At 46.9% G+C, this 26,574-nt stretch overlaps 1 protein-coding gene across 1 annotated transcript in view; it reads left to right on the forward strand.

Annotated features, from left to right (window-relative positions):
* The first annotated feature begins 6 nt into the window (after positions 1–6).
* LOC309553460 (TSC22 domain family protein 4-like) overlaps positions 7–26,574 on the forward strand; it is a 58,255-nt gene continuing 31,687 nt past the window's right edge. Inside the window, exons 1-2 of the mRNA XM_082254668.1 lie at positions 7–156; positions 9,739–10,176. Coding sequence (XP_082110794.1) covers positions 9,751–10,176 — 426 coding nt within the window. The 5' untranslated portion in view covers positions 7–156; positions 9,739–9,750. The remainder of the gene's footprint in view (positions 157–9,738; positions 10,177–26,574) is intronic.

Below are 26,574 nucleotides of genomic sequence, written 5' to 3' on the forward strand. Positions count from 1 at the left end.
CCTGGGGAAGATGAAGGACGCAGCACATATGGAGTGTCAGCTCATGGGGCACACAAGTTTACTGAGAGAGGAGAGTGGCTGCAGGAATTAGAAGAGAGAGGCTGGAAGAGAAGAGCAATTCACCCAACACTTCTCCCACCACTGGATCTTCATCAGGTAAGTCCTCTGCCTGCACTATGAGCACATTGGAGGGGTATGAAGTGTCAGCTCTGTGGCAGAGTCTATATATGGAGAGAGAAGGGTGCTGGAGGCAGTGTGAGGAGACACAGGGTGATATCTCATTTCTCCTGCCAGGTGACATGTATGTGCATGCTGCTACATGAGAGCCAGCATAGCACACTCATCGCTGCTTCCCATTATGACATGTGTGGGGGCAGCATGATTCTGCTAATAATTACCCCCACAGCAAGAAAACAGCGCCCCCCAAAGGCAGGAGAAAGAAGGCTAAGGTTGTATGAGATTTCTGAACTACACTGCACTGAGCACACTGATATATTATTAGAGATCAACAAACTACTACTCCAGTCTACCTATCACCCCCAATATACTCCAGTACAACTACACCAATCTACAATAGTGCATCTACACCTATTACCCCAATATACTACTCTACCCCTACACCGACTACCCCAATATACTACTCTACCCCTACACCGACTACCCCAATATACTACTCTACCCCTACACCTACCACCCCAATATACTACTCTACTCCTACACCTACCACCCCAATATACTACTCTACCCCTACACTGACTACCCCAATATACTACTCTACCCCTACACCGACTACCCCAATATACTACTCTACCCCTACACCGACTACCCCAATATACTACTCTACCCCTACACCGACTACCCCACTATACTACTCTACCCCTACACTGACTACCCCAATATACTACTCTACCCCTACACCGACTACCCCAATATACTACTCTACCCCTACACCGACTACCCCAATATACTACTCTACCCCTACACCTACCACCCCAATATACTACTCTACTCCTACACCTACCACCCCAATATACTACTCTACCCCTACACTGACTACCCCAATATACTACTCTACCCCTACACCTACCACCCCAATATACTACTCTACCCCTACACTGACTACCCCAATATACTACTCTACCCCTACACCGACTACCCCAATATACTACTCTACCCCTACACCGACTACCCCAATATACTACTCTACCCCTACACCGACTACCCCAATATACTACTCTACCCCTATACTGACTACCTCAATATACTACTCTACTCCTACACCTACCACCCCAATATACTACTCTACCCCTACACTGACTACCCCAATATACTACTCTACTCCTACACCTACCACCCCAATATACTACTCTACCCCTACACTGACTACCCCAATATACTACTCTACCCCTACACCAACTACCCCAATATACTACTCTACCCCTACACCGACTAACCCAATATACTACTCTACCCCTACACCAACTACCCCAATATACTACTCTACCCCTACACCGACTACCCCAATATACTACTCTACCCCTACACCGACTACCCCAATATACTACTCTACCCCTACACCTACCACCCCAATATACTACTCTACTCCTACACCTACCACCCCAATATACTACTCTACCCCTACACTGACTACCCCAATATACTACTCTACCCCTACACCGACTACCCCAATATACTACTCTACCCCTACACCGACTACCCCAATATACTACTCTACCCCTACACCTACCACCCCAATATACTACTCTACTCCTACACCTACCACCCCAATATACTACTCTACCCCTACACTGACTACCCCAATATACTACTCTACCCCTACACCGACTACCCCAATATACTACTCTACCCCTACACCGACTACCCCAATATACTACTCTACCCCTACACCGACTACCCCACTATACTACTCTACCCCTACACTGACTACCCCAATATACTACTCTACCCCTACACCGACTACCCCAATATACTACTCTACCCGTACACCGACTACCCCAATATACTACTCTACCCCTACACCTACCACCCCAATATACTACTCTACTCCTACACCTACCACCCCAATATACTACTCTACCCCTACACTGACTACCCCAATATACTACTCTACCCCTACACCTACCACCCCAATATACTACTCTACCCCTACACTGACTACCCCAATATACTACTCTACCCCTACACCGACTACCCCAATATACTACTCTACCCCTACACCGACTACCCCAATATACTACTCTACCCCTACACCGACTACCCCAATATACTACTCTACCCCTACACCGACTACCCCAATATACTACTCTACCCCTATACTGACTACCTCAATATACTACTCTACCCCTACACCGACTACCCCAATATACTACTCTACCCCTACACCGACTACCCCAATATACTACTCTACTTCTACACCGACTACCCCAATATACTACTCTACCCTTACACCGACTACCCCAATATACTACTCTACCCCTACACCGACTACCCCAATATACTACTCTACCGCTACACTGACTACCCCGATATACTACTCTACCCCTACACCGACTACCCCAATATACTACACTACCCCTACACCGACTACCCCAATATACTACTCTACCCTTACACCGACTACCCCGATATACTACTCTACCCCAACACCGACTACCCCAATATACTACACTACCCCTACACCGACTACCCCGATATACTACTCTACCCCTACACGACTACCCCAATATACTACACTACCCCTACACCGACTACGCCAATATACTACTCTACCCTTACACCGACTACCCCGATATACTACTCTACCCCTACACCGACTACCCCAATATACTACACTACCCCTACACCGACTACCCCAATATACTACTCTACCCCTACACCGACTATCTCAATATACTACTCTACCCCTACACCGACTACCCCAATATACTACTCTACCCCTACACCGACTACCCCAATATACTACACTACCCTTACACCGACTACCCCAATATATCACACTACCCCTACACCGACTACCCCAATATATCACTCTACCCCTACACCGACTACCCCGATATACTACTCTACCCCTACACTGACTACCCCAATATACTACTCTACCCCTACACCAACTACCCCAATATACTACTCTACCCCTACAACGACTACCCCAATATACTACACTACCCCTACACCAACTACCCCAATATACTACTCTACCCCTACACCGACTACTCCAATATACTACTCTACCCCTACACCGACTACCCCAATATACTACTCTACCCCTACACCGACTACCCCAATATACTACTCTACCCCTACACCGACTACCCCAATATACTACTCTACCCCTACACCGACTACCCCAATATACTACACTACCCCTACACCGACTACCCCAATATACTACTCTACCCCTACACCGACTACCCCAATATACTACACTACCCCTACACCGACTACCCCAATATACTACTCTACTCCTACACTGACTACCCCAATATACTACTCTACCCCTACACCGACTACCCCAATATATTACTCTACCCTTACACTGACTACTTCAATATACTACTCTACCCCCACACCGACTACTCCAATATACTACTCTACCCCTACACTGACTACCCCAATATACTACTCTACCCCTACACCGACTACCCCAATATACTACACTACCCCTACACCGACTAACCCAATATACTACACTACCCCTACATTGACTACCCCAATATACTACTCTACCCCTACACCGACTACCCCAATATACTACTCTACCACTACACCGACTACCCCAATATACTACTCTACCCCTACACCGACTATCCCAATATACTACTCTAACCCTACACTGACTACCCCAATATACTACTCTTCCCCTACACCAACTACCTCAATATACTACCCCTACACCGACTACCCCAATATACTACTCTACCCCTACACCGACTACCCCAATATAGTACTCTACCCCTATACTGACTACCCCAATATACTACACTACCCCTACACCGACTACCCCAATATACTACTCTACCCCTACACTGACTACCCCAATATACTACTCTACTCCTACACTGACTACCCCAATATACTACTCTACCCCTACACCGACTACCCCAATATACTACTCTACCCTTACACTGACTACCCCAATATACTACTCTACCCCCACACGACTACTCCAATATACTACTCTACCCCTACACCGACTACCCCAATATATTACTCTACCCCTACACTGACTACCCCAATATACTACTCTACCCCTACACCGTGTCACCGACTACCCCAATATACTACTCTACCCCTACACCGACTAACCCAATATACTACACTACCCCTACATTGACTACCCCAATATACTACTCTACCCCTACACCGACTACCCCAATATACTACTCTACCACTACACCGACTACCCCAATATACTACTCTACCCCTACACCGACTACCCCAATATACTACACTACCCCTATACTGACTACCCCAATATACTACACTACCCCTACACCGACTACCCCAATATACTACTCTACCCCTACACTGACTACCCCAATATACTACTCTACCCCTACACCGACTACCCCAATATACTACTCTACCCCTACACCGACTACCTCAATATACTACACTACCCTATACTGACTACCCCAATATACTACACTACCCCTATACCGACTACCCCAATATACTACACTACCCCTACACCGACTACCCCAATATACTACTCTACCCCTACACCGACTACCCCAATATACTACTCTACCCCTACACTGACTACCCCAATATACTACTCTACCCCTACACCGTGTAACCGACTACCCCAATATACTACTCTACCCCTACACCGACTACCCCAATATACTACTCTACCCCTACACCGACTACCCCAATATACTACACTACCCCTACACCGACTAACCCAATATACTACTCTACTCCTACACTGACTACCCCAATATACTACTCTACCCCTACACCGACTACCCCAATATATTACTCTACCCTTACACTGACTACTTCAATATACTACTCTACCCCCACACCGACTACTCCAATATACTACTCTACCCCTACACTGACTACCCCAATATACTACTCTACCCCTACACCGACTACCCCAATATACTACACTACCCCTACACCGACTAACCCAATATACTACACTACCCCTACATTGACTACCCCAATATACTACTCTACCCCTACACGACTACCCCAATATACTACTCTACCACTACACCGACTACCCCAATATACTACTCTACCCCTACACCGACTACCCCAATATACTACTCTAACCCTACACTGACTACCCCAATATACTACTCTTCCCCTACACCAACTACCTCAATATACTACCCCTACACCGACTACCCCAATATACTACTCTACCCCTACACCGACTACCCCAATATAGTACTCTACCCCTATACTGACTACCCCAATATACTACACTACCCCTACACCGACTACCCCAATATACTACTCTACCCCTACACTGACTACCCCAATATACTACACTACTCCTACACTGACTACCCCAATATACTACTCTACCCCTACACCGACTACCCCAATATACTACTCTACCCTTACACTGACTACCCCAATATACTACTCTACCCCCACACGACTACTCCAATATACTACTCTACCCCTACACCGACTACCCCAATATACTACTCTACCCCTACACTGACTACCCCAATATACTACTCTACCCCTACACCGTGTCACCGACTACCCCAATATACTACTCTACCCCTACACCGACTAACCCAATATACTACACTACCCCTGCATTGACTACCCCAATATACTACTCTACCCCTACACCGACTACCCCAATATACTACTCTACCACTACATCGACTACCCGAATATACTACTCTACCCCTACACCGACTACCCCAATATACTACACTACCCCTATACTGACTACCCCAATATACTACACTACCCCTACACCGACTACCCCAATATACTACTCTACCCCTACACTGACTACCCCAATATACTACTCTACCCCTACACTGACTACCCCAATATACTACTCTACCCCTACACCGATTACCCCAATATACTACTCTACCCCTACACTGACTACCCCAATATACTACTCTACCCCTACACCGACTACCCCAATATACTACTCTACCCCTACACCGACTACCTCAATATACTACACTACCCTATACTGACTACCCCAATATACTACACTACCCCTATACCGACTACCCCAATATACTACACTACCCCTACACCGACTACCCCAATATACTACTCTACCCCTACACCGACTACCCCAATATACTACTCTACCCCTACACTGACTACCCCAATATACTACTCTACCCCTACACCGTGTCACCGACTACCCCAATATACTACTCTACCCCTACACCGACTACCCCAATATACTACTCTACCCCTACACCGACTACCCCAATATACTACACTACCCCTACACTGACTAACCCAATATACTACACTACCCCTACATTGACTACCCCAATATACTACTCTACCCCTACACCGACTACCCCAATATACTACTCTACCCCTACACCGACTACCCCAATATACTACTCTACCCCTACACTGACTACCCCAATATACTACTCTACCCCTACACCGACTACCTCAATATACTACACTACCCCTACACCGACTACCCCAATACACTACTCTACCCCTACACCGACTACCCCAATATACTACTCTACCCCTATACTGACTACCCCAATATACTACACTACCCCTACACCGACTACCCCAATATACTACTCTACCCCTACACTGACTACCCCAATATACTACTCTACCCCTAGACCATGTCACCGACTACTCCAATATACTACTCTACCCCTACACCGACGGGGGAGGACTGGATCAGGGGGCAGGGGGCATTTGCCCCCTGGGCCACTATGATGTCTTGTAAAAAGGCTGCACAGACATGCCTAAAGGATTCCTGGTAAAGAGAAGTAAAAAGTCCCCGCCACTGACCTACTGAGTGTGGGTTGAAGACAAGGACAGAGCGCAGACCTCTCCCCAGCATGGATCGTTTAAACTGTCTGAGCAGAGGCCGGTTACATGCCCCACTGGAGATTCTCCTTCCCTGGCCAGCCCCAACTGAGCTGTCCCACCCCCTGCTTGCCAGGTTGGGAACCTGGATTCAGCCGGTGAGTAGAGAGTACTTGGAGCAGGGCTTCAGCCTGGAATGGGGGTCAGGAGGAGGACGAGAAGATGGAGAGTGGAAGGGGGGCCGAGTTGCTGCACCATGGGCCTCTGGTTTGTACTTGCCCCCTGGGCCGAAAGTTGCCAGTCTGCCCTGTATATACTACCCCAATATACTACTCTACCCCTACACCGACTACCCCAATATACTACACTACCCCTACACCGACTAACCCAATATACTACACTACCCCTACACCGACTACCCCAATATACTACTCTACCCCTACACCGACTACCCCAATATACTACTCTACCCCTACACCGACTACCCCAATATACTACTCTACCCCTACACTGACTACCCCAATATACTACTCTACCCCTACACCGACTACCTCAATATACTACACTACCCCTACACTGACTACCCCAATATACTACTCTACCCCTACACCAACTACCTCAATATACTACACTACCCTATACTGACTACCCCAATATACTACACTACCCCTACACCGACTACCCTAATATACTACTTTGATTGAGGGAAGGGGACAGTCTTAAGGCTAATTATTTGTATAGCCAGAATTACATGTTAAATAACCTGCCTGGGGGGGATGCACTGACCCTGCTGTGAAGTGGCTTATCTGTGAAGTGATGTATACAACCTACTACAGCAACAATGATATTTACAAAGAAAACAGTGTGTTTACATTGCAGACTAATGACAGCTCCCCCAGCTGCTTCATTCTGTTTGTAAACAAACGCCCTGGAATTAAATTCATCTATACCAGACCATTGTCCTAGATGAGAGTCTGGTATAGATTTTAAGGAGGAGCCCCAAGTAAAAAATCAAGAAAAAAAAAGTGCAATGCCCCCAAAAATCAATACAAGACCATTATCTGAGCATGCAGCCTCCTGGCAAAGCAACTTGTCTCCGTGTTGATGAGGACAAGGGCCTCTTCCCCACAACACTGGCCCAGTGGTTATGGGGATCTGCAGCCAGGGAGCTTACCGAACCCTTAACATGGGGCCACATGTAATAACATGTTGATAAGGACAAGGGCCTCTTCCCCACAACCCTGGCCCAGTGGTTATGGGGATCTGCAGCCAGGGAGCTTACCGAACCCTTAACATGGGGCCACATGCAATAACATGTTGATAAGGACAAGGGCCTCTTCCCCACAACCCTGGCCCAGTGGTTATGGGGATCTGCAGCCAGGGAGCTTACCGAACCCTTAACATGGGGCCACATGCAATAACATGTTGATAAGGACAAGGGCCTCTTCCCCACAACCCTGGCCCAGTGGTTATGGGGATCTGCAGCCAGGGAGCTTACCGAACCCTTAACATGGGGCCACATGCAATAACATGTTGATAAGGACAAGGGCCTCTTCCCCACAACCCTGGCCCAGTGTTTATAGGGGTCTGCAGGCAGGGGGCTTACCGAACCCTTAACATGGGGCCACATGCAATAACATGTTGATAAGGACAAGGGCCTCTTCCCCACAACCCTGGCCCAGTGTTTATAGGGGTCTGCAGGCAGGGGGCTTACCGAACCCTTAACATGGGGCAACATGCAATAACATGTTGATAAGGACAAGGGCCTCTTCCCCACACCCCACAACTATGGCCGAGTGTTTATAGGGGTCTGCAGGCAGGGGGCTTACTGTACCCTATCCGAGCATGCAGCCTTCTGGCAGGCCAGGGAGGAATGGGGGGGGGGGTGAGTAGGCAACATGCCCTCAACATAGGACCACATGTCGTCCTCAACATGTTGATGAGGACAGGAGCCTCTTTCCCACAACCCTGGTCCAGTGGTTATGAGGGTCTGCAGGCAGGGGGCTCACCAAACCCTTATTCCAAGCATGCAGCCTTCTGGCAGGCCAGGGAGGAAGGGGGGGGGGGGCATGGGCGGTCTCTTCCTCCTGAACCATATCAGGCAACATGCCCTCAACATGGGGCCACATGTACTCAACATGCTGATAAGGACATGGTCCTATTCCCCACAACATTGGCCCAGTAGTTATTGGGGTCTGCAGGCAGGGGGCTTACCATACCCTTATCTGAGCATGCAGCCTCCTGGCAGGGGGGGGGGGGGGTTATCCCTCCTTACTGAACCTATATTAGGCCAAATGCCCTCAACATGTTGATGAGGACAAGGTCCTCTTCCCCACAGACTTGACCCAGTGATTACAAGGGTCTGCAGGCAAGGGGTTTATAACAAACTGGAAGCCCCTTTAACAATAAGGGGACACCCAGATAGCACCTCCATGAGAATAGGTAATGGGAACATAGTATGCCCAAACAACCAAGGTTCAGTCCAAACTTGTGTTCAGTTCAATATAGGACATAACTAAGATGACCATACTGTATACTACACTTACTACACTAATATACTATACTGCACTGACCAGTTCAAGATTCTACAGTACAGTTACACGTAAAAACCTAGTACACTACATTACACCTCTGGTACATGTAGCTGGTAGCCAAGGATGAATGGCTACACTTGATGGATGTCTAGTGATCCTTTCTCCTTCTCAGGTGCCATCTACCATGAGCTTCGGGAAGAAACGAAGTGGTTTTCAGATTACCAGTGTCACCAGTGACTACCAACCATCCTCGCCTTTATCACCGATCTCCCCAAACCTCTCAGAGCGCTCTCCATCCCCGACACCTAATGGTCCTCGCTCTCCTCCCACGTCCCGCTTCCGCCTAGTACGTCTGGACCAGGCCCCTCTCAGTGGAGGTAGGAGGTACCAGAAAGGCCGATGGACTTGCGTGGACTTTTACCAGCTAGAGGCAGGGGCCCAACAGAGAGCAGGGGCCGGGCACTCTCTGGACTCTGGACTCCCTCGAGCTGCCCCGGCCCAACCTCCATTACCTCTTTCACCAGGGGCGGGGGCAAAAGCTCAGCAGGCTCCCAGGTCTCAAGGAGCACCTATACTCACTGGAGTGACAGAAAAGGAGAAGACAGCTCAGGTAAGAAAAGGTTTTACTGGTAGTTATTTTCCACAATCTCATAACTCTCTGTCCTTCTTTCCTCCACATCTGGGCAGCTCCATTGGCATTGCTCAGCTCTATTCCCAGGGCATCTACCGAGGTAACACTACCAGTCACAGAGGAAAGAGGTCAATACTCAGAATGCCTGGCTATATTACAGTAATACAACCCTAGAAGCCCTCTATGTGTTAGCATAATAGACATGACAGGTCCAACTTAAGGAAACATCAGGGGTCCATTAGACCCCCAATGTCAGTTATGGACCCTACTGAAGCCGATCAAGCAAAGATCATGCTTAATTAGCTTCATTCCTGGCAACATTAGCTAGAGAATGACAGCTCTGAACCCGGAAGTGACTTAATACACATCGCTTCCATGTTAATCAGCTGGTTGAGAGATCACCAAATGGATGTTTGATCTTCCTTCACTCTACCGCCAACAACATCAATAGAACTGCCAATCACAAAGGAAACAGGTCCATACTAAGAAGACCTGACTTTATTACAACAACCCCCTATGCGATAGCATAATTGACATGACAGGTCTGATTTAAGGAGACATTAGGGGCCTTTTAGACCTCTAATGTCATCTAGCAGCCAGAGGCTGACAGTTCTGAATCCGGAAGTGACTTCATACACATCGCTTCTATGTTCATCAACCGGTGGAGAGATCACCAAATGGATGTTCTCTGATCTTCCTTCACTCTACCTCCAACACCATCAATGGCACTGCCAATCACAAAGGAAACAGGTCCATACTAAGAAGACCTGACTTTATTACAACAACCCCCTATGCGATAGCATAATTGACATGACAGGTCTGATTTAAGGAGACATCAGGGTCTATTAGACCCCTAATGTCATCTAGCAGCCAGAGACTGACAGTTCTGAACCCGGAAGTGACTTAATACACATTCCATGTTCATTAACCAGTGGAGAGATCTACAAATAGATGTTCTCTGATCTTCCTCCACTCTACCTGCCAAATCCATACATGGCCCTGTCAGACCCAAAGGAAACAGGTCCATGCTAAGAAGACCTGGCTTTATTACAACAATCCCCTATGCGATAGCATAATTGACACACCAGGCCTGATTTAAGGAAAAATCAGGAGTCTATTAGACCCCTAATGTCAACTAGCAGCCAGAAAATTAGTTATGAACCTGAAAGTGACATAATACACATCGCTTCCATGTTCATCAACCGGCGGAGAGATCACCAAATGGATGTTCTCTGATCTTCCTTCTACTCTTAATACACATTGCATGTTCATTAACCAGTGGAGAGATCAACAAATGGATGTTCTCTGACCTTCCTCCACTCTACTTGCCAAAACCATATATGGCACTGCCAATCACAAAGGAAACAGGTCCATGCTAAGAAGATTTGGCTTTAATACAACAAACCCCTATGCCAGAGATGGCGAACCTTGGCACCCCAGATGTTTTGGAACTACATTTACCATGATGCTCAACTACACTACAGAGTGCATGAGCATCATGGGACGTGTAGTTCCAAAACATCTGGGGTGCCAAGGTTCACCATCACTGCCCTATGCAATAGCATAATTGACACACCAGGCCTGATTTAAGGAGACATCAGGGGTCTATTAGACCCATAATGTCAACTAGAAGCCAGAAAATTAGTTATGAACCCAGAAGTGACATACTACACATCGCTTCCATGTTCATCAACCGGCGGAGAGATCACCAAATGGATGTTCTCTGATCTTCCTTCTACTCTTAATACACATTGCATGTTCATTAACCAGTGGAGAGATCATCAAATGGATGTTCTCTGACCTTCCTCCACTCTACCTGCCAAAACCATACATGGCACTGCCAGTCCCAAAGGAAACAGGTCCATGCTACGAAGACCTGGCTTTATTATAACAATCCCCTATGCGATAGCATAATTGACACACCAGGCCTGATTTAAGGAAACATCAGGAGTCTATTAGACCCCTAATGTCATCTAGCAGCCAGAGACTGACAGTTGTGAACCCGGAAGTGACTTAATACACATTGCATGTTCATTAACCAGTGGAGAGATCACCAAATGGATGTTCTCTGATCTTCCTCCTCTCTATCACCAAAACCAGCCATGCCAGTCTCAGCACTTAGGAGGGATAGGGGAGCCCAGGATACATGGTAGTCAGGCAAGGGGGGGGGGTAAGGGGGGCGGGGTTCTGTAGCATCCAAGAGTAAAGTTCTTGCTATTGAACCCGGAAGTGACTTTATACAAATTACCTCCATGTGCATTAACCGGTGGGGGGAATCAGCGAATTAATGTTCTCTGATCTCCCTCCGCTCCACCTTCAACATCCAACATGCCGGACCTTGGCACACAGAAGTGACAAGATAGCCCAGGAGACATGGCAGAGGTAGTTGGGTAACGAGGGGGGTGCTATAGCAGCCAGGTGTAAAGTTCTTGATATCATCTACTGTTTATGAATGGCACTGGTAGACAAGTAGACATCACCCAGAATACCACATGGGTATAACACGCAGTTTGTCAATGTGAATACTCATCAGTAACATAGTAAACCTTGGCAGCAAATGAATCCTGTAACCCAAGCCATAGACATAAGATGATATAATGGTGTTGCAATGCTGAGAAGAAACACCAAGTATAGTACTTAGCTGGAGCCATGAATGCCTCCAAAGATGGATATCCCTCCCCTGGCAAACAAATGTGTGCTACCACCTGGTGGCAACAACGCATTTCAACCAGATATGAGTCTTTTTCAAGTTGCTACTGAAGGGGAAATACGCCCTAATATAGGAATGTAGAGAGGAAACTCCACCCCCCCCCCCCCCCATTATAAAAACATGAGTTAACCCTAAGGGGTCTATTTGTAAAACATTAGTTGCACAAATGTCAGAAGCAATGTCCTGTACTTTTTCTAAGAGAATAATGCCTGTATCTTTAGCTCCATCTAGTGGTAGAAATGTGGTATTTAGAAAACGTTACCACATTTTAGCCACTACCTGATGATACAGGCATTAATCTCTAAGGAAAAATACGGGACATTTTGTTCAACTTGCACCAATGATTGAAATATTTTTGTATTGAATATCATATAAATAGACCCCTTAGGATTCACTAATTAACCACTTAACCTCTGGAAGGTTTACCCCCCCCCCCTTTCTGACCAGGCCATTTTTTGCGATACAGCACTGCAATACTTTAACTGACAATTGCACAGTCATGCAACACTGTTACCAGGGCTTGAGTCCTGCAGGAACGTATGGCAACGACGTTCCTGTACTTTTTTCACAGCAGGATTGCTGTTCCTATTGGCAGCCGCGTCCTGCAGGACTGGCCTTTATATGCAAGCTGTCTGTGGCATCTGTGCTCTGCGCTCAGCCGGCATTAGAGGATGCAGAGTCGATGCTTCCTTTATAGAGCTCTGTCACAGACAGAGTCATACCAAATGTACTCCGCCTCCGCCTGTGACAGGAGCAATACAGGAAGCATCGGCTCTGCTCTCTACTGCAGCTGCATGCTTCCTCTAGTGCCGCTCCTGTCACAGATTTACACTGATGCTCGGGGATAGATGGTGGGTCATGAACCATCCACCAATACCCACCAGCAGTACCAGCCAGCATTACCCACCAACAGTTCCCACCAGCAGTACCCACCAACAATACCAGCCAGCAGTACCAACCAGCAGCACCTGCCAGCAGTACCAGCCAGCAGTACCCACCAACAGTACCAGCCAGCAGTACCCACCAGCATCTGCCAGCAGTACCCACCAGCAGTACCAGCCAGCAAAACCTTCCAGCAGTACCAGCCAGTAGTACCCACCATCAGTACCAGCTAGTAGTACCAGCCAGCAGTATCCTCCAGCAGTACCCACCAACAGTACCAGCCAGTAGTACCAGCCAGCAGTACCTGCCAGTAGTACCAGCCAGCAATACCAGCCAGTAGTACCAGCCAACAATAACAGCCAGCATTACCCACCAACAGTACCAGCCAGCAGTACCGGCCAGCAGTATCAGCCAGCAGTACCAACCAGTAGTACCCACCAGCAGTACTAACCAGCAGTATCCACTAGCAGTACCAGCCAGTGGTACCAGCCAGCAGTACCCACCAGTAGCACCAGCCAGCAGTACCTGCCAGTAGTGCCAGCCAGCAGTACCTGCCAGTAGTGCCAGCCAGCAGTACTCGCCAGTAGTACCAGCCAGCATTACCCACCAACAGTACCAGTCAGCAGTACCAGCCAGCAGTACCCACGAACAGTACCCACCAGCAGTACCAGCCAGCAGTACCCACCAACAGAACCCGCCAGCAGTACCAGCCAGTAAAACCAGCCAGCAGTACCAGCCAGTAAAACCAGCCAGCAGTACCAGCCAGCATTACCCACCAGCAGTACCCACCAACAGTACCCACCAACAGTACCAGCCAGCAGTACCCACCAGCAGTACCAGCCAGCAGTACCCAACCAGCAGTACCAGCCAGTAGTACTCACCAGCAGTACCAGCCAGTAGTACCCACCAGTAGTACAAGCCAGCAGTACCAGCCAGTAGTACCAGCCAGCAGGACCCGCCAGTAGTACCAGCCAGCAGTACCAGCCAGTAGTACCAGGCAGCAGTACCCGCCACTAGTACCAGCCAGCACTACCCACCAAAAGTACCAGCCAGCAGTACCCACAAGCAGTACCACCCAGTAGAAGCAGCCAACAGTACCCACCAGCAGTACCAGACAGCAGTACCCGCCAGGAGTACCAGCCAGTAAAACCAGCCATCAGTACCAGCCAGCATTACCCACCAGCAGTACCAGTCAGCAGCACCCACTAACAGTAGCAAGCCAGCAGTACCCGCCAGCAGTACCCACCAGCAGTACCCGCCAGCAGTACCCCCAGCAGTACCAGACAGCAGTACCTGCCAGTAGTACCCGCCAGTAGTACCAGGCAGCAGTACCCGCCAGTAGTACTTGCCAGCAGTACTCACCAATAGTAGCAGCCAGCAGTACCTGCCAGTAGTACCAGCCAGCAGTACCTGCCAGTAGTACCAGTCAGAAGTACCAGCCAGCAGTACATACCAGCAGCTCCTGCCAGCAGTACCAGCCAGCAGTACTCACCAATAGTAGCAGCCAGCAGTACCCGCCAGTAGTACCAGTCAGCAGTACCCATCAGTAGTACCAGCCAGCAGTACCCACCAACAGTACCAGCCAGCAGCACCCATCAGCAGTACCACCCAGTAGAAGCAGCCAGCAGTACCAGCCAGCAATACCAGCCAGCAGTACCACCCAGTAGTATCAGCCAACAATACCTGCCACCATACCCGCCAGCAGTACCCACCAGCAGTACCAGCCAGCAGTATCAGCCAGTAGTACCAGCCTGCAGTACCTACCACAGTACCCACAAGCAGTACCCACCAACAGTACCAGCCAACAGTAGCTGCCAGCAGTACCAGCTAGCAGTACCCGCCACCAGTACTTGCCACCAGTACCAGCCTGCAGTACCCACCAACAGTACCTACCAACAGTTTCAGCCAGCAGTACCAACCAGCAGTACCCACCAACAGTACCAGCCAGCAGTACCCCCAAGCAGTACCCACCAGCAGTACCAGCCCTGGAAGACAGCCAGAAGCAGCCATCAGCAATACCCGCCTGGGGGACAGCAGCTACCAGCGATTACTGCAGGAATCCTGAGGAAGAAGTGAAGGTTAGTTTTGTTGCAGGTAAACCATAGTGCACCCGTGTGAAAGCAGCCTTAGGCCCATTTCACACAATCCGATCAGGTCCGCCTGTCTGTTTTTCAGGTGGTCCCAATTGGACCCTCCATTCACCTCTATAGAGTGTCAGATGTAAACGGACTTGTGTCCATTGTGTAAACCGACTTGTGTAAACGGACACCTGCCGATCTCCAATTCGATCAAGTTAAAAAATCAGAAGGGAATCCGTCCCCATCTGTCTGGGTGGATCAGAGGGCCCATAGAGTAGAGTGGGCTGTGTCCCTGTCTGCTCTGCATATGCCGAGTAGACATGGACCTGTCATCTGCCTGCCCCGCTCATTGTGGCCTGCGACCGGTCACTAAGTCGCTAAAGTGGCCCTCACTCCTCAAAAGGTTGGGCACCCCAGCTGTAAGGGCATGAGTCCTGGATGGAGAGGTGCGCTGTAGCAGCCTTCCCCCTTAGTTTTCGCCGCAGTGTTTGGCAAAGGAAAGGAGTCCCGGATGGAGAGGTGTGCAGAACTGTAGCAGGAGACCAACGGGGAAATCACAAAGAAGTTGTGATGAAGTTCCCATGAAGTTGATATAAGTGTTAAAACCACCGCCACGGTCGTGGCTGGCCGTAACACTTTCATCACTTTGGTTGGCAGGTCTTCCCTACCTCCTCCGCGCTGAGAGCATGGCATCAATACAAGGCTTTATTACTGCGTAAACTGGCACCAATACTAGACTTTATTACTGCATAAACTGGCATCAATACTAGGCTTTATTGCTGTGTAAACTGGCACCAATACTAGGCTTTATTACTGTGTAAACTGACACCAAGACTAGGCTTTATTACTGCGTAAACTGGCACCAATACTAGGCTTTATTACTGCGTAAACTGGCACCAATACTAGGCTTTATTACTGTGTAAACTGGCACCAATACTAGGCTTTATTACTGCATAAACTGGCACCAATACTAGGCTTTATTACTGTGTAAACTGGCACCAATACTAGGCTTTATTACTGCGTAAACTGGCACCAATACTAGGCTTTATTACTGTGTAAACTGGCACCAATACTAGGCTTTATTACTGCGTAAACTGGCATCAATACTAGGGGTTATTACTGCGTAAACTGGCACCAATACTAGACTTTATTACTGTGTAAACTTGCACCAATACTAGGCTTTATTACTGCATAAACTGGCACCAATACTAGGCTTTATTACTGTGTAAACTGGCACCAATACTAGACTTTATTACTGTGTAAACTGGCACCAATACTAGGCTTTATTACTGCGTAAACTGGCACCAATACTAGGCTTTATTACTGCGTAAACTGGCACCAATACTAGGCTTTATTACTGCGTAAACTGGCACCAATACTAGGCTTTATTACTGCGTAAACTGGCACCAATACTTGGGGTTATTACTGCATAAACTGGCACCAATACTAGGGGTTATTACTGCATAAACTGGCACCAATACATGGGGTTATTGCTGCATAAACTGGCACCAATACTAGGGGCTAATACTGCATAAACTGGCACCAATACTAGGGGTTAATACTGTATAAACTGGCACCAATACTAGGGGATATTATTGCATAAACTGACACCAATACTAGGGGCTATTACTGCTTTTGAGAGTTTTCCTCTTTCTAGGGTCTGAAGCAAAACCTGAGAAAGAAAGGAAAATTCTTGAAAGCTTGTCTTTTAAGTGTTCGGTTAGTTCAATAAAAAGGTATCTTTGCATACTTCATTACTTTCGTATTTTGTAACCTTATTTATATATACTTAGTTTTTTAAGTGGTATGATTTAGTGGTGAAAATTATGAGTGCCCCCCCAGTTTTGACTGTGGTATCTTATGTGCCCCCCTATATATTGTTCCTAGAGTCGCCACTGTGTGAAAGGGACTACACTAGCAGCCGCCGACACAGCTTGCAATAGTAAGTGCCGCACACTGATCGAGAGGCTCGAAGCACAGCCTCTGCAAAGGATAAAGACGCAGCCGCAGTAGGCTGCCAGTAGTCCTCCTTTAGCTTCCCCGGAATGATTCACAGCAGCTCTGTGCAGCTTGCTGCGGGGGAAGTGACGTCATGGGTCAAAGTGCAGCGGGAGCTGCACAGGGATGCTCTGTGAAGTGCAAGTAACAGGCAGTCTACACCCTGTCCAACTCGTTAGTGAGGCTCTCAAGCAACAGGTACACCCAGGGGAAAGAAAGCATCAAAATAATTGGGGGAACTTAAATTTGTTCATTTTAATTAAAATATTTAATGTAAATGCCATAAATGAAAATGAGAGATTCACAAAAAAAAAAAAAAAAGAGTGATATGCAAAAAGTGGTGTTCAATATGCATTCAGGACACAAAACCTACGGTATATATCTGAGTAATAGAAAAAAATACTACATTATTAAGACATTTTTTGATTACCATTTTGGCTTTAAAGGTTTTTTGCTATCTTTTAGATTTACTGCAGAACCCATAGTGTGTTCCGCCCTTTCCACCCTCTCTTTCGGTAAATTATTTTTTTTCTATTGTTCTTATTTGTACAGAAATGAGTAAACGAAAGGGCAGCATTATAGATTTCTTCTCAAAGGCTTCCGGTAAAAAAAATCACATACTGGGTCTGCAAGTTGCTCATCTCAGTGTGAGCCTCCGCTTCAGCAGGATGACCCAGTGTCCTCTGCAGAAACTACACCAGTCAGTAACTTAGCTGTAGTTGACTTAGTTACTGAAGATACAGCTGCAGATGTTAGTGAGAGAATTCTTCTACCAGAATGTTGGGACCAGAATCACCACCACCACCACCACCCAAAAAAAAAAAAAGTACCCTTGGCTGTTTGTAGATGTAGCACTGCTCCCGCAGGAACTGCTGGATATTGTCTTTGTGGGCTCCCCTGGTTACCAGCTCATATTTACTTGAGCAAGTCTCTGAATCCTTCTTTGTTCCCAATGGCTCGTCACATGAAAGAACAGTCTAGGGGTGTTGTTTGGTTTGTTGTTTATTGATAATTTGGGATAGGAGAAGGGAAGAGTGGGATACTCCAGCTGAACTATTCACATTGTTTGAGGACTTCTATCTTCACATTTCTGCTTGTAGATGTGAAACAGCCAGGCTGTTGATCCACACCGCCACTAGGGTGAATGGGGGTTAGTCTCTTGTTCTCTCTGTTCTCTAACAATTGACTTGATTGATGATAACCTATCTTCGGGACACTCTCACTAGCATCCTCTTCCTGCTGACACCCGTCCACTGACTATTCTAGGAGCAGGGGTGGCCCCCCTCAGGTCAGGCCCCTTGACACGAGATCCTCCAGTGTCTCCCCTCTCAGTCAGCTTCCCTGGACCTCTGGGTTCAGCTCCTCTCCACTACTCTTCCGGCCCTCAGGACGACTCCCTGAGGCCGTATGGCACCTCTACAGAGGAGGAGGCAGCCGCCCCCTCCCACCAGGACCCCATTCTCCAACGAAAGCCCTTGAGCACATGTGCTCCTGGCTTTTATACAGTATCCCAACATGCAATGAGGCGACCTGCCCTCTGCCAATCATCAGGACTGTATCAAAAGCGTTCGTTAGGGTTCCTCCCACTGTCCAACATACCTCCCTATTGGACCAGCGTGAAACACTCTCTAGACAGAACGAGTTGCACTGTGAGCACAATGAGCAGACCTCACTAACAGATCCTGCTCTCTGGTAGGCAGAGAACAATATAGATTTAACTGCAGTCCCTCCGGTAAGCAGACAGAGCTCAAAACTATACTAGCACCTACCTAGGAGGGTGCTACATAGAAAATGGCCTTTTAGGATGCAATGTGTGTCGTAAGGTTAAACACCTTGGTGTCTGTTTCACAGGGTGTATCTATTTCAAAAGAATGGAGCACTGGTATGATAACTCCTTTCGACAAAACGAAAAAAATAATGTTGACCTCACTGCGTGAAAAAATCCACATACATAAGATTTCAGAAACACATGTAAAGGTAGGAGATATCCAAGCTGTATCTAGAAAGGAGATTTTGCAATCCAATATTGCAGAACAGCAGAAACATAAGTTTGCGTCTACCGCTAAAGTATTTCGCACTGCCCACTTTTGTGCAAAACAAAATCGCCCTTTCACATAGATCTTATCAGCTTGCAAGTTGCAAATGGTGCAGATTTTGGACGGATTCTCCATAGTGAGCATACAGCTGCACAAATAATAGATTTGGGGGCATAACTACAGGGGTTGCAATTGGGCCTGTGCGGCTCCTCTGTGCACCTGGATAGGAGGGGCGGTGGAGGCAGCGTGTAGAGAAATCACTGTCCTCTTTTTCCTCCTGTAGCTACATGTACAGCATACAGGTTGAATTATTTTGTCCATAAAGAAATGGATGAGCAAATTTGGGGTGGAGGAACTTGACTGGCCTTGACTGTTCTGACCTCAACCCGATAGAACACCTTTGGGATGAATTAACCACTTTACCACCGGAGGATTTTGCTCTCTTACGTCCAGGCCACTTTTTGTGATTCGGCACTGTGCAACTTTAACTGACAATTGCGCGGACATGCAACGCCGTACCCAAACAAAATTTACGTCCTTTTTTTCCCACAAACAGAGCTTTTTTTGGTGGTATTTGATCACCTCTGCGCTTTTTATTTTTTGTGAAATGAATAACAAAATGCGAAAATTTTGAAAAAATAACAATATTTTTCTACTTTGACAGTTAAAAAATATCCAATATATTAAATTTTTGTCATATATTTAGGCCAAAATGTATTTAGCTACATGTCTTTGACAAAAAAATTCTCAATGAGCGTATTTTTAACCACTTTAAGACTGGAAAATTTTATCCCATTCCTGACCAGGCCATATTTTGCGATTCGGCACTGCGTTACTTTAACGGACAATTGCGCAATCGTGCGATGCTGTACTCAAATTAAATTTATGTCCTTTTTTTCCCACAAACAAAGCTTTCTTTTGGTGGTATTTGATCACCGGTGCGATTTTTACTTTTTGCGCTATAAACAAAAAAAGAGCGACAATTTTGAAAAATAACAATATTTTTCACATTTTTTTATATGAAATTCCCCCCCCAAAAAATGTAAAAATCAACATTTTTTATCATTTTAGGCCAATTTGTTTTCTGCTACATATTTTTGGTAAAAAAAAATCGCAATAAGCGTATTTTGATTGGTTTGCGCAAAAGTTATCGCAGCTACTAACTACGGGAAATTTATGTCATTTTTATTGTTTTTTTTTTTTTTTTTAACGAGTAATGGCGGTGATCTGCATTTTTTTTTGCGGGACTGCGACATTGCGGCGGACAGATCGGACATTTTTGACACTTTTGGGGGTACCAGTGACATTACTGCAGTAATCAGTGCTATAAATATGCACTGTTACTGTAATAATGACACTGGCAGGGAAGGGGTTAACTTTTATTGGTGATCAAGGGGTTAATGTATGCCTGGTGCTTACTAACGTGTGTGGGGGGAGGGGACTGAGTGACACAGGGACAGATCGCAGGTTCAGCTATGCTGAACCCTGCAATCTGATCCTGCCTGTCATTTAGGAGATCCGCCCGCTTTGTTTACACAAGCGGGCGGATCTCCACACTCGATCCCCGACGATCGGGGAAGAGCGGCGGTAATCCCCGCCGCTCCTTCCCTGGCCCGACTCCCGCTGTGACTGAATACAGCGGGAGCGAGCCTCCGGCGGCGCCCACAAGGGGAGGAGTCCAGTGATGTAGGTGTACGTCGCTGGACGATAACGAACCACTTTGCCGCAGTACGGTCAACGTGACCGGTCGGCAAGTGGTTAAAGCAGAGACTGTGAGCCAGGCCTTCTCATCCAACATCAGTGCCTGACCTCACAAATGCGCTTCTGGAAGAATGGTCAAACATTCCCATAGACACACTCCTAAACCTTGTGGACAGCCTTCCCAGAAGAGTTGAAGCTGTTATAGCTGCAAAGGGTGGGGCCAACTCAATATTGAACCCTACAGACTAAGACTGGGATGCCATTAAAGTTCAGTGTGTGTAAAGGCAGGCGTCCCAATACTTTTGGTAAAACTGCTAAAGGACGGACCTTAAGTGGTTAAAATCATTAAATGGTAAGTTCACCTCTCGCCAAGGTGAACTAACTCCAAATATCCTGGCCTCCCCCCTGGATGCCAGCCATACACGTAAGATGATATAATGATGTTGCAATCCTGAGAATAAACTCAAAGTGTAATACTTAGCTGAAGCGATGAACGTCTCCAAAGTTGGATACCTCACCGCCGGCAAACAAATATGTGCTACCCCTTGATAGCAACAACGCGTTTCAACCTGATCTGGGTCTTTTTCAAGTTACTGCTGAAGATTAACCACATACAGTATCTCACAAAAGTGAGTACACCCCTGTACATATTTTATTCTATCTTTTCATGTGACAACACTGAAGAAATGACACTTTGCTACAATGTAAAGTAGTGAGTGTACAGCTTGTATAACAGTGTAAATTTGCTGTCCCCTCAAAATAACTCAACACACAGCTATTAATGTCTAAACCACTGGCAACAAAAGTGAGTACACCCCTAAGTGAAAATGTCCAAATTGGGCCCAATATTTTGTGTGGCCACCATTATTTTCCAGCACTGCCTTAACCCTCTTGGGCATGGAGTTCACCAGACCTTCACAGGTTGCCACTGGAGTCCTCTTCCACTCCTCCATGATGACATCACAGAGCTGGTGGATGTTAGAGACCTTGCGCTCCTCCACCTTCTGTTTGAGGATGCCCCACAGATGCTCAATAGGGTTTAGGTCTGGAGACATGCTTGGCCAGTCCATCGCCTTTACCCTCAGCTTCTTTAGCAAGGCAGTGGTTGTCTTGGAGATGTGTTTGGGGTCGTTATCATGTTGGAATATTGCCCTGCGGCCCAGTCTCTGATTGGAGGGAATCATTCTCTGTTTCAGTATGTCACAGTACATGTTGGCATTCATGGTTCCCTCAATGATCTGTAGCTCCCCAGTGCCGGCAGCACTCATGCAGCCCCAGACCATGACACTCCCACCACCATGCTTGACTGTAGGCAAGACACACTTGTCTTTGTACTCCTCACCTGGTTGCCGCCACACACGCCTGACACCATCTGAAACAAATTAGTTTATCTTGGTCTCATCAGACCACAGGACATGGTTCCAGTAATCCATGTCCTTAGTCTGTTTGTCTTCAGCAAACTGTTTGCAGGCTTTCTTGTGCATCATCTTTAGAAGAAGCTTCCTTCCAAGACGACAGCTATTCAGACCAATTTGATGCAGTGTGCGGCGTATGGTCTGAGCACTGACAGGCTGACCCCCCACCCCTTCAACCTCTGCAGCAATGCTGGCAGCACTCATATGTCTATTTCCCAAAGACAACCTCTGGATATGACGCGGAGCACGTGCACTCAACTTCTTTGGTCGACCATGTCGAGGCCTGTTTTGAGTGGAACCTGTCCTGTTAAACCGCTGTATGGACTTGGCCACCGTGCTGCAGCTCAGTTTCAGGGTCTTGGCAATCTTCTTATAGTCTAGGCCATCTTTATCTAGAGCAACAATTCTTTTTTTCAGATCCTCAGAGAGTTCTTTGCCATGAGGTGCCATGTTGAACTTCCAGTGTCCAGTATGAGAGAGTGAGAGCGATAACACCAAATTTAACACAGCTGCTCCCCATTTACACCTGACGAGTCACATGACATCGGGGAGGGAAAATGGCTAATTGGGCCCAAATTAGACATTTTCACTTAGGGGTGTACTCACTTTTGTTGCCAGCCGTTTAGACATTAATGGCTGTGTGTTGAGTTATTTTGAGGGGACAGCAAATTTACACTGTTATACAAGCTGTACACTCACTACTTTACATTGTAGCAAAGTGTCATTTCTTCAGTGAATAGAAATAATTAAATATTTACAAAAATGTGAGATACTGTAAATATATTTTTTTTCAAGCAGAGACCTTAGAGAAAAAAATGGCGGCTGTTGCAATATTTTATGTTACACTGTATTTGCTCTGCGGTCTTTTAAACACATTTTTTTTTTTTTTTTTGGAAAAAACACACTTTAATGAATTAAAATAATAAAAAAACAGTGAATGTAGTCCAATTTTTTTGAATAATGTAAAAGCTGATGTTACGTCGAGTATATAGATATCTAGCATGTTATGCTTTAAAATTGTGCACGCTCGTAGAATGGCGACAAACTACGGCACTTAAAAATCTCCATTAAACAACGCTTTAAAATTTTGTACAGGTTTCCTGTTTAGAGTGACAGGGGAGTTCTTGTGCTAGAATTATTGCTCTCTAATGATTGTGGCAAGATCTCACGTATGGCTTGACCAGCGTTTACACCTGCAGGCGCAACTTACGTATGCGTTCGCTTCTGCACGCGAGCTTGGAGCTTTCATTTTTTTTTTTCTTATTTGTTTTACTTTTTATTTTTACACTGCCCCTCCAAGGGCATAGAGCCAAGTGAGTGCCATCTTGTCCTCACTTGACTTCCTGCCCAGCCACCGATCCGACCGCATCGATTTACCGGGACCGTTGGTAAACCCGGAAGACGCCATGGTGTGTAGCCCATCAGTCTATTTTCTTAACTACTTGCCGACTGCCCGCCGCAGATATACTGCGGAAGGCTGGCTCGGCTGCATGAACCGCTCCTGGGGGGGCAACGCACATTGCCGGAGGTGCGTTCATGCCCCCATCAGGTTGCGGGGATGCCGATCCACAGGGTCGGCAGCCACGATTGCCGCCGGGCACCTGCGATCGCTCCCCGCTGGGAGAGAACGACGGTCAGCTGTTGTAAACACAGCTGACCGTTCTTCTGTCTGAAATGATCACAGAGCGCCTCTGTGTTGATTCCACAAGCCCAACCCCCCAGTTAGTAAACACCCCCTAGGCTCACACTTAACCCTTTGATCGCCCTGCGATTGCTCCCCGTTGAGAGAGAAGGACGGTCAGCTGTAGTAAACACAGCCGACCGTCCTTCCCTCTGATATGACGATAGAGCGCCTGTGATCCTTCTATTTAGGATCACAGGACTCTGTGTTGATTCCACAACCCACCCCCCCCCCCCCAGTTAGTAAACACTCCCTACGCTCACACTTAACCCTTTGATCGCCCCGCGATCGCTCCCCGTTGAGAGAGAGAAGGACGGTCAGCTGTTGTAAACACAGCCGACCGTCCTTCCCTCTGATATGACGATAGAGCGCCTGTGATCCTTCTATTTAGGATCACAGGACTCTGTGTTGATTCCACAACCCACCCCCCCCCCAGTTAGTAAACACTCCCTACGCTCACACTTAACCCTTTGATCGCCCCGCGATCGCTCCCCGTTGAGAGAGAGAAGGACGGTCAGCTGTAGTAAACACAGCCAACCGTCCTTCCCTCTGATATGACGATAGAGCGCCTGTGATCCTTCTATTTAGGATCACAGGACTCTGTGTTGATTCCACAACCCACCCCCCCCCCCAGTTAGTAAACACTCCCTACACTCACACTTAACCCTTTGATCGCCCCGCGATCGCTCCCCGTTGAGAGAGAGAAGGACGGTCAGCTGTTGTAAACACAGCCGACCGTCCTTCCCTCTGATATGACGATAGAGCGACTGTGATCCTTCTATATAGGAACACAGGTCTCTATGGTTATTTCACAAGCCCCGCCCCCCACATTTATAAAGCACACCCCTAGGAAAACACTGAACCCTTTGATCGCCCAAGAGTTAACCCCTTCCCTGCCAGTGTCATTATTACAGTAACAGTGCATATTTTTTAGCACTGATAACTGTAGTAATGTCACTGGTCCCCCCAAAAGTGTCAAAAATGTCAGTTAGGGGTCCGATCTGTCCGCCGCAATGTCGCAGTCCCGCTAAAAATCGCAGATCCCCACCATTACTAGTAAAAAATAAAAATAAAATGACATACATTTTTTCCCCTAGATTGTAGAGGCGATAACGCAAACCAATCAAAATACGCTTATTGGGATTTTTTTTTTTACCAAAAAAAAGTAGCGGAAAAAAATATGGCTTAAAATGATGAAAAATGTAGATTTTTAAAAAAATTTTTGGGGGGAGTGTTGTATAGCAGAATGTGAAAAATATATTTATATTTTTTTCAGAATTTTCGCTTTTTTTTTGTTTATAGCGCAATAAATAAAAATCGCACAGGTGATCAAATACCACCAAAAGTAAACTCTATTTGTGGGGAAAAAAAGACATTAATTTTTTTGGGTACAGCATCGCACGACCGCGCAATTGTCCGTTAAAGTAACGCAGTGCCGAATCGCAAAAAAATGGCCTGGTCATTAAGGGGGTAAAACCTTCCGATCCAGAAGTGGTTAAGAAGAAAATAAAATCTCTTTTCGCCCGAGAGATGGAAGTTATTATTATTATAATAATTATTATTATTATACAGGATTTATATAGCGCCAACAGTTTGCGCAGCGCTTTACAATGTGAGGGAAGACAATACAGTTACAATACAATTCAATACAGGAGGAACTAGAGGGCCCTGCTCGTTAGAGCTTACAATCTAGAAGGGAGGGTCAAGTGAAACAAAATTCAGTAACCGAGGGGGATGGGCAGATGGAGAAAATGGAAGTACAGTTGTTTGGTATTGGTAGGATAGGCTTCTCTGAAGAGGAGGGTTTTCAGAGATCGTCTAAAAGCTAATAAAGTAGGAGATAATCGGACAGATAAGGGTAAGGAGTTCCATAAGA

Source organism: Pelophylax lessonae, assembly GCF_965119305.1.
Source record: "Pelophylax lessonae genome assembly, chromosome: 4".
Taxonomy (NCBI): Eukaryota; Metazoa; Chordata; class Amphibia; order Anura; family Ranidae; genus Pelophylax; species Pelophylax lessonae.